Here is a 9,831-nt window from a genome sequence, read left to right on the forward strand (position 1 = left end):
CTTATTTAAACTAGCTAAACTATAACAGAAAAAGTGCAGTTCAATAAGTTACATAATAAGTAATTTAAATAATATATTAATTGCTGGAATCGAGAGTCGCGAACGGCGAGGTGTCAGGTTCAAATCCCACTGCTACGAAATCATTTATGGCCTTACTACAAAAACTTAAACATCAGCTTTACACTTGTCTAAAAAATTTGTGACTGCAAAATGAACCATAATATGTCAACGTCATAATCTGTCATTTTTTTAGACAAGTCTTAAACTGACTGTTTAAAAGTTTTTGTGGTAAGACGGTTAAAGTTTTATTTACCTTACTTTTAAAATGAATAATGAAATCAAATTATTTTAGAGTTAGGAATATTGCAAAAACTGTCAAAAAAACACGTTTCTTTTACGGGAGCTTCCCAAATTACTTAGTTTATTCTAGTTTTGAGTAGGTATTTCTAGATATTAGGTACTTACAGCAACAGAAATACATCAACTTTAAAAATTTCTACGGTCTTCCTATCACAGTTCATGAGTCAATCAAAAGTTATTTATTTACGTTTGTAGGTACATAATATGAGTGACAGATAGATGGTAAACAGACAGCGAAGCTTTCTTATTTATGACCTTCGAAATACATTAAATCACTATCTTTCAATACTAGGTACTACATGAGCTAGAGAGGCCCTGACTTTTCATGTAAGGAAGCACCTCATTGAATTTAACTATATGGTAATAATATTAAAAATTAGGTCTTGATTTGTTAAAAAAAATCGGACTCGTCCGGGGAAAAAATGCGATTTACGACAAATGTCCGGGTTTTTAAATGTTTTTCCGGGTTTGGCGAAATTCGAAATGGCAGCCGTATTCAAACATAAAGAATTTTTCAAATCGGTTCAGTAGTTTCGGAGACATTAGGACCCAAAACTCCAAACAAACCAAAAAAAGGTAAAACGGGAAGGATATCGCAGGTACGCCGAAGTCGAACAAAAATTCTGATAAAATTATCCATATTTTTAGTGGAAACGATACTGGAATGTCTGCATCAAAATATGGCTACTACTACAACATACCTCCATTTACAGTCGTTTTTGGGGGATTCTATATAACAGCTCTCCAAATTTTTCTTTATCTTTTCAGATCTTTGGCATTTCATGCAGGTGTTTTTATTTGTTTTTGACTATATTTTTTAAGATTAAAATGGTTAATTACCCGAAACATGGGAATGCCGTAAGATAAAAAGTTTATGAATCATTGAGCACACAGCAACCGTTTATCTAATAATTTTCTTAATTATTTAGACACAGGTGCAGTATTGCGATAAATTGATAATGTTTTTGTATATAAACAGGGAAATTAAATTATTTATTCAGTGTAAAGTAACGATTACTTAAGACAAAATGTACCGCTTCGTAGTATTCTGCGCTTTGGTCGCTCTCGTGAGCGCTAACACACAAGTTAGCCGATGTAAGTAAAAATTATTTCTATTTTTATTTTTTTCATAACCATAATCTTTACTTTCCTTATTCTTGTTGAGTGAGCTGCAGGTTTAATCACCTAACAAGCTATTATAGCTCAAAGATTTCGCAAATCCGCCTAACGCCCTCTGACGTCAAATGGTAACAACGTTTGCTATTGAGTAGCATTCAAGTACGCCTTACGTGCCCTCCCAGGCACAGGGTCATAACATCGCCAAGTTTCAGACTCCGGGCTGCTTTGTGAAAAATTCTAAAACCCACAAAGCGATGTTGGCCCGACCCAGGATTTGAACTTGGGACCACCACAACCAACGGGGCAGTTTTTACTTCGGTTGATGTATTTTTTTTTTTTGTCTACTTATTAACAACTGTTTTTAATAAGTATTGTTTAAATGTTTCTGTTTAATTCAGCATCTGCCTAGCCTTTTCCGAAACATAAGTGTTTATATTTTCCTTCAATGCAGCTATTATATTGTTACTTTCCAGGCGTGAACCACAGCGGCGCTCTCCCCGACAGCACGAACATCGAGGGCTGCACCAGACCGCCGTGCGTGCTGCCGCAGCTGCAGGATGCCGTCATACACCTCAACTTCAGAGCACGTTAGTATACTTACTTATACTTATAATCAATATTAAGTAGTGTTATAGGAATCCTGAAAATAATAGATTCTCCTATATTCTTCTGTGTACTTATTAGTAAAATGTTGCTGTGCCCTAACAGGGTTCACAATTGTACTTAGCTGTAAGCCTATTGTAACACCTTGACAAAGTTGTGGAACGCAAATAAATTATATGAATATAATAGAGCCATCGCACGTGTTCTACGTAAAAAAGAATTGTTAGAAAATCTCATCATCATCATCTGCCTAGCCTTTTCCCAACTACGTTGGGGTCGGCTTCCAGTCTAACCGGATGCAGCTGAGTACCAGGGTTTTACAAGGAGCGACTGCCTATCTGACCTCCTCAACCCAGTTACCTGGGCAACCCGATACCCCTTGGTAAGACTGGTTGTCAGACTTTCTGGCTTCTGACTACCCGTAACGACTACCAAAGATGTTTAAATGGCAGCCGGGACCTACAGTTTATCGTGCCATCCGAAACACGGAAGAACTTATTATGACAAGATGGTCACCCATCCACGGACCGACCGCGCCAAGCGTTGCTTAACCTTATGATCGATCGATCCGCGCGGCTTTGACTTAGCCACGAGCTCTTTTCTTTCTTAATTGTTAGAAAATCTGCAAACTCAAAACTGTACGGTACCTACTCGTATATGACACAAAATTACTGTTTTTGTCTTAACAACTCCTCTCACACACAGAATCCTTCTCATACATGAAGAAAGGTATGAGCATTAGTTACTTAATTGCTCAACGCAGATTTTTGACACCATACACCACAACTTCCTCAATATCTAATCATTCAAGTGTTTCTCCTTCACAGCTCGTGCCATCCGCAGCATGAGGACTCTGGCGACCGCGGACCTCGGCGTCATCTCCATCCCGTACAACCTGGGACAGAACTCCGTCACCTGCAACTTCTTGACCAACGCCAACTGTCCCGTGTCTGCCAACCAGTCTCTGCGGTACACTCTGAGGATGCCTATTGAGCCTTTCTTCCCAGTGGTAAGTTGTTAACTTTGAGCTAGATTTTTATTTGTTTTAGATCCCTCGCATACTGCAAACTCTTAATCTAGGCTATCTTATGCTGAAAGAATTGTTCGAATTGCTCCTGTAGTTCCTGAGACTTTGCGCTTTCAAACAAACTCTTCAGCTTTATTTCTAATTTAGTATACCTAAGTTCTAATCCCTCTCCTGTGATGTCCGATTGCCGTCCCATCAGGCTATGAGAATGAAGGAATAGAGAGTACACCTGTGTCTGCGCAAATGCTTGTGCACTATAATATGTCTATATGATCTCCTTATATGAGAACAGCCGGCAATTGGCTAAAACGCCATTATTAGTACCTATAATTAACGTATATTTTTCTGTTTTCAGGGTACACAAGTGACAGTTGAATTCCGTGTGGTGGACCAAGACAACGGTGCCGTGGTGTGCCTGCGAGTACCCATCCGCATCGCTCCTCCGCGCGCCTAGACTTCTATTGCATTCAATACATTTTTATTGACGAGCAAATTGTTAAATAAATATCATAAAATAAATATATTTTGACATTTACTCTGGCTTTTTAGTTCTCAACTTAATTCTTTGCTTGCCGGGATAAATAGCCCATAACCTTCCACAATTAATGAGCTATAGAACAGTGAAATTATGATTCAAATAGGATCGGTGTTTCCAGAGAGCCGCGTTCAAACAAACTCTTCAGTTTTATCTTGGTATCTCTGTGTATAAATTGATAAGATGCGGATTGCATAAGCATACAGCACATACATTACATTAATTACTTAATCGAATCGAATCCATCGACTTAGATGGTTTTCAGATTATAGTCAGTGCAGATGTTATACCTACTTACCGTTATTTTTGGTAGGAAATCATCAAATGACACTTTCCGTTGTGGATGGAGAAAATCCACTATGTTTAGTGTCCTTCTGGAGCCCTTTTTACCAGGGCCTGGAATCCTGTAGTAAATTTCTTGTATGACATGACTTGATATCGACCCCGGGGGATACTTACATAACATACCTACTACACCGCGGCACCTACAAGTACCTTTAATTTCAATAAATCGAAATTATATCATACCGAATCATAATGACACGTGCTAAAAATCCCGGATGGTCCTATCTTTGATAAAAAAACGCGTGATTCCGTAGTTTCTAGATACGAAGTCTAGACGGTCCATAAATTACTCATAGATAAAGATTTTGGTTTGTATGTGTGTATGTTATTTTATATAAATCTATTTTTATAGTCCTCCATATAACGCTGACATTATCTTGAAGGAATTTCTTTACATAAAATTTTAATGCGAGAAGTGAATCTTTCAGTTTATGTGCACTTTCTGTCAAAATCTAAAAATTTTCTGCACATTTTCACGAATCCTCATAAAATCAAATTGGTTCTACTAGACTCGATACAGTGTAGTTAATTCCATCGGCCGCTATATGACGGCACCGCTTTCCTAGGAAACCCAAGCTTAACTGTCTGAAAATAAGTAGTACTTTTTTTTTTAGCGACGTCAGAAATCATCAAATGACCCCTCCCGCTGTGGGTTAGCAGCGGTGAGGGAGTGTCAGACACTTACTGACTGACTAAAAACCGTTGTGTTCCGTCATAGGCCTTTTATGTACCAGGGCCGCGGTATCTCTTTCGAACAACCGTACTTAGGTAAATACGAGTAAGTGTGGCCTACCTGTAGCCCTGGAAACCAACAATCATGCATTATGTATTCTATGTTCTCGGTGCAGATAAGTTTATGAGCAAACGACGCCGCGTACTTTGACTAGCCTATCAATAAACGAAGTAGGTACCTAAGTAATAAGTAACTACTTATATCTTAAGTGTATTGACCAAGCATTTAGTTATCTTGCTACTAGGTATAACTGAGATAAAGATTTATTAATAGATAATAACTACACTATTTCACTCAGTTGTACTCGTGCACTGCCTGTAGTTAAGATTAAAATAGTGTTATTAAATTGTAATAGCCAATATGGAGGAGTTTAGTTACAAAAATGAAATAATTGATAATTATTTTAATGAGTTCACGTCTCGAATTGTATCGGAGACCGGGATAGCTAGTGATAAGTACCATATCGGCAAAATTGTGCTGCAGAGTTTGAAAGATGATCCTGAGTTTGTTATGCAGGTGGGTTGCATTTACCTCTAGATTTAAATAAGTAATCTTTTATCTCAATGTACCGAGAATTTGTCACATCGTGTATTTTTTTCTTCTTATTAAAATCTCTTATATTTAGGGTTAACTATAAAAATCCTTCATATAATCCAGGACCACTGGACCACAGCGTAACTTTAAGAAATACCACACATAATAACTTTAAGTGTTCATTTTGGCGGTGAATGCAATCAAAGTTTTAAGTAGGTCTGGAACCATCAATACCCGATAAAACTATCGGCCGACTTAAACTTTAAACTGTTTAAGGGCTCTTGAATGAATACTTCCTAAGACTTTTTAAACTAACTCCATAAAATCCACAGATTGATGGAGCAACAGGCGAATCAGAAACCAACGGCTCAATATTAAGGAGAAGCATCAAATGCGCGACTGCTTTCAAGAACTTGGGGCTGAAGACTGGTGATGTCATCGTTATCATGGCACCTAACCACCTGGATCAAGCTGTTCCATTCTATGCTGCTATGTTCCTTGGCATCGCTACTTCTCCTATTGACAGGACTCTTGGAGTTTGTAAGTATATAAAAATAAAATTTGAAGCCATCTGTCCACTTTATAGAATGACTAGCTGCCAAACTGCATGTTCATCCTTCTCTTGAGGGAACTGCTTCTCCTGCCTAGATAAAAAGGAGGTAAAAAAAGGTAATTCCGAAGTTTAAGCTATAAAATATAGAGTCTCCATCAAAATCCTTTTCCTTGCTTTCGTGTGAAGATGCAAAAAACAACACGCTCAAAAACTTTCGCTGTTATAATATTAAAACTTTAACTGATTCTTCCAGATGAATTGAAGCACACATTAAACATCAGCAAGCCCAAAATGATATTCTGTCAGAGTCAAAAAGTGCAAGATGTACAAAAAGCTGTTGAACTCTTGGGTCTCGACGCTAAAGTCGTCAGCTTTGATAGCAGTCCTGCCACCATTACTTTGACTGAAATGATGGAGAAGCATGGAGAAAGTATAGCCGTTGAGGATTTTAGGTAAGAACTTATGAACAAGTAGGTACCTACTTACTTGCAATCTTGTCGATGTTGTGATATGGTGGACTATAGTTCCGGTTAAGGACAGTTCAGAGCCTAGATTAAGGAGCCCTTTCTCACAGGCCAGAGGATCCTATAAATATGGATATCAATTTCCAGAGCTGCAGACTTCGATCCTGAGGAAACAATAGGATACCTGATATCGACGAGCGGAACCACTGGGCTGCCCAAATCCGCCATTGTTACACATAAAAACATGGCGACCAGCGGAATTTATATATGGCAAGTAGAACCAATGGCTGATAAAAGGTGAAGGAAAACATCTTAAGGAATCCTGGACTATAAAGTCTGATATCACCAACCCGCAATGAGCAAGCGTGGTAATTAACGCTCAATCCTTCTCCGTGTGAGAGGAAGCCTGTGCCCAGCAGTGGGACAATTAAAAAGGCTGTAACATAAAGAAACAGCAGAAAAAGTAGAAATGTGACCCTATTAAATATATGCAATGAACATTTTTCTATGCAGTCTTAAATTACTCGTGGATTATTATTCCTTATTTATTTTCTTTTAACAGTTCTTTCGCCAAGAAGTTCCCTCCAACACGTTCAGCGCTCCTGGTGGCTCCCCTGCAATGGCTGTCTTCTCTCCTCAGTTACATTTTATCACCGTACTATAAATATACGAGGATACAGACCTCTAACGAGGTCACTAGCGACCACACACTTGAGTTAATTGAAAGATATAAGGTGAGTTCTGTAGTCTTCATTACCAATATCATCCAAACCAATATCCTGGCTATATCTTATTAGATTTGCGAGGTTCTCAAACTTAGATGACTATGATGCAAAACGTTTTTGGTAAACTGCAGTATTTGGGCTCTGCTAAACAATAACAGTCATCAGTATATATTATAGAACATCAGTACACTAGCAAACCCAACTTCTATCCACCTCTTCAAAAAGCCAAAAACACCATAAGACAAAAAGACTCAAGGGTCCTTAATACCTCTTTTCAGCCAACTTTCATGATCATCAGCCCAACGATGATGACTACTTTAGTGAAGGCAGCTAAAAAGGCAAACGCAGATCTATCCAGCTTCGAAGTATTATACCTGGGAGGCAGCGCCGTGCCCAGGAACCTTGTTGAAGAATTAAGGGTATGTACGTGTTTCTAAATGTCAGATATTTGCGGGATTGTTCGAAAACTAAAACACAGAGTATAAAGCCTAGTTCTGTTTCACGAACTCTGCGCTGTGAGAGTGAGGGAAATAGAGAGTAAACCTGTGTTTGCGCAAATGCTTGGCACCATACTGAGTCCGACACGGCTGGCTGGTCTACTTAAACAGAACAGCCAGCAAGCCGTCAATCGGTCTGGATATACTGTTATATATTTTCTATATATTGCAATATATAGCTACTAAATCTACTAGTCTACTTAATTTTTTACTGGTTTTCAGAAAATGCTATCTCCAACTGCAACAGTAGTCGATGTCTACGGAATGAGCGAGATTGGTTCCTTAACATTTGAAAGCGCCAGTTCACCTATTGGGTCTTCTGGGAGACCGCTCGCACATTTGCAATACAAGGTAAATACAAATTACTTCATATTTGCTAGAAATAGGAATCATGCATTTCAGTCAGTCAGAAATTATGTAGGTACATTACAGAAGTACGAATTATATCACATAGGTTATCACTAATAAGCAATAAATATAAATAAATAATCTAGGTACTGATTATCATTATATTACTCGAACTATATAACTAAGCCCATAATAAACCTTATCTTTCTTATACTTATCCGATAACCTGCATAGCAACAGTTTCTATTTCTACTATGTTTTCTAAGCTATAATTTAATGACTATAAAATAATATTTTCAGCTGGTCGATATAGATTCTGGCGAGGAAATAACACAACCTTTCAAGCGTGGAGAACTGTGGCTTAAAAGTCCTGGTGGTGTCAAGGTAAGTACATAGTTATCTTAAACTTTAACATAATGATTACAATTTTTTTAATTACAAACTCATCCCATAATTAAAACTACATAATAAGATTTTTTTTAAACGTACTAGAGGATGCAGTTAGTGAAACCTGAACGCCATGTTTTATTTTCCTCAATCCAAAACTACAAAACACTCTTCCTATCTGTAGAAATAGTTAAAGAATTTGCCAATAGATGTCATAATTTTAAAAAGTACCTATAGAAGAACTACAGCCAATAAAACAAGAATGTAACTTCCAGGGATATTACAACAACCCCGAAGCTACAGCGGAGGTATTATCTGAAGACAATTGGTTCAAGACAGGCGACATGATGTACAGAGACGAGAGATGGAACTTCTACTTCGTGGAGCGCATCAAGCTGCTGCTCAAGTATAGGAATTATCAGGTGAGTGGATCATCAGACTGTTGCTGTAAAATGGGGATCTCCAATGACCCAAACCTGAGTTCAATCCTTAGCTATCCTCCAATCTGTAATCGCGACCTGTCGACTACGGTCGTTTAATGTACATTTACATATACACATATTCCGTGCACTAAGTAATTTTGGACCCAAGAACCAGATAATAGAATAAGAATAATGCAAGAACACCAGCAGTTTGCACAGAAGATTAACGTCAAGTAGCGTCTGATGATGCTTTCAACATTAGATTTGTACGACGATACATTTTCTTTCTTTCCTCTTCAATCATTATCAAAAATTAAAAATAACATCTTCGTTTCCAGATATCGCCAGTGGAAGTAGAAAACGTGATTCTGAAGCACCCCAGCGTCCAGGACGTGGCGGTGACCAGTATACCTGATGAGGAGTGTGGAGACCTGCCCGTGGCTTGTGTCATAGTACGCCCAGGGGCTCAGGTCACGGCTCAAGAGATAAAGGACTTGGTAAAAGGTAACCTTTCGAATTTTCGTGTTCATTCAGAGTTCTACATCAATTCATGAGTTATGTAATCGACCCATGATAAAAGCATTTATTTAGGGTGCGTCTACACGGTGCATGAAGCTGGAGCAAGTTAACATGCGCAAGTGACAAGAGCGCCCGGGTGGGTATTTTGCTTTGGTGCACGCGCGAGTCGAAGGACCCGCACATTTTTCAAATGCATGTAACCTGCGCATGTGCCTCAACATGTGCAAGTTACTTGCACCGTGTAGATACACCCTTAGTTTCATCAATTTTATTTAAAAAGGGATGGAAATTCGCCAGATTATGGCCTGTCATACCCCCTAAAAACTTTTCTAGTCTCCTAGTAAAGTATGTTTGATTTCAGAAAAACTGACAGACACCAAGCAACTGAGGGGCGGAGTGATATTCTTGAATGAGCTACCACTCACCACCTCCACCAAGTTGCACAGAAGGAAACTCAAGGAAATTGCTTTTGAAAGACTGAAAGGACAAGCGGCAGCATAGCTGATATAAATAAATAAAAATACCTAAAGATAAATGCTTTTATGTTTAAAACCCACTCCATGAAAAAACATTAACTACTCATGTGTATACATAGTGTGTAGTCTATGACGATAAAAATGCTGTATTCATTCATATAAAATATTCAGAGATTAAACCCGG

At 38.3% G+C, this 9,831-nt stretch overlaps 2 protein-coding genes across 2 annotated transcripts; both read left to right on the forward strand.

The window, feature by feature from the left end:
• Nucleotides 1-1,295: 1,295 nt before the first annotated feature.
• LOC135118472 (uncharacterized) lies at nucleotides 1,296-3,644 on the forward strand. Its single transcript, XM_064040614.1, has 4 exons — nucleotides 1,296-1,455; nucleotides 1,953-2,066; nucleotides 2,910-3,091; nucleotides 3,465-3,644. The coding sequence occupies exons 1-4, from the start codon at nucleotides 1,389-1,391 to the stop codon at nucleotides 3,561-3,563; spliced, it is 462 nt and encodes a 153-aa protein (XP_063896684.1). The 5' UTR covers nucleotides 1,296-1,388; the 3' UTR covers nucleotides 3,564-3,644.
• Nucleotides 3,645-4,999: 1,355 nt separating this feature from the next.
• Nucleotides 5,000-9,694, forward strand: LOC110375592 (luciferin 4-monooxygenase). Its single transcript, XM_049843073.2, has 11 exons — nucleotides 5,000-5,238; nucleotides 5,589-5,796; nucleotides 6,063-6,261; nucleotides 6,421-6,543; nucleotides 6,836-7,007; nucleotides 7,277-7,417; nucleotides 7,718-7,846; nucleotides 8,144-8,227; nucleotides 8,506-8,652; nucleotides 8,991-9,156; nucleotides 9,533-9,694. The coding sequence occupies exons 1-11, from the start codon at nucleotides 5,083-5,085 to the stop codon at nucleotides 9,670-9,672; spliced, it is 1,665 nt and encodes a 554-aa protein (XP_049699030.2). The 5' UTR covers nucleotides 5,000-5,082; the 3' UTR covers nucleotides 9,673-9,694.
• The last annotated feature ends 137 nt before the right edge of the window (nucleotides 9,695-9,831 follow it).

This window comes from Helicoverpa armigera, chromosome 22 (genome assembly GCF_030705265.1).
Source record: "Helicoverpa armigera isolate CAAS_96S chromosome 22, ASM3070526v1, whole genome shotgun sequence".
Classification (NCBI taxonomy): domain Eukaryota; kingdom Metazoa; phylum Arthropoda; class Insecta; order Lepidoptera; family Noctuidae; genus Helicoverpa; species Helicoverpa armigera.

What these genes read in the sequence shown, in the direction of transcription:
- LOC110375592 (XM_049843073.2), top strand. Translation starts at nt 5,083, where the DNA reads ATGGAGGAGTTTAGTTACAAAAATGAAATAATTGATAATTATTTTAAT. An exon ending in ACCAGCGGAATTTATATATG is followed by an intron (nt 6,544 to 6,835) that starts GCAAGTAGAACC and finishes TTCTTTTAACAG; the next exon opens with TTCTTTCGCCAAGAAGTTCC. An exon ending in ACCTTGTTGAAGAATTAAGG is followed by an intron (nt 7,418 to 7,717) that starts GTATGTACGTGT and finishes ACTGGTTTTCAG; the next exon opens with AAAATGCTATCTCCAACTGC.
- LOC135118472 (XM_064040614.1), top strand. Translation starts at nt 1,389, where the DNA reads ATGTACCGCTTCGTAGTATTCTGCGCTTTGGTCGCTCTCGTGAGCGCT. An exon ending in ACACCTCAACTTCAGAGCAC is followed by an intron (nt 2,067 to 2,909) that starts GTTAGTATACTT and finishes TCTCCTTCACAG; the next exon opens with CTCGTGCCATCCGCAGCATG. An exon ending in TTGAGCCTTTCTTCCCAGTG is followed by an intron (nt 3,092 to 3,464) that starts GTAAGTTGTTAA and finishes TTCTGTTTTCAG; the next exon opens with GGTACACAAGTGACAGTTGA.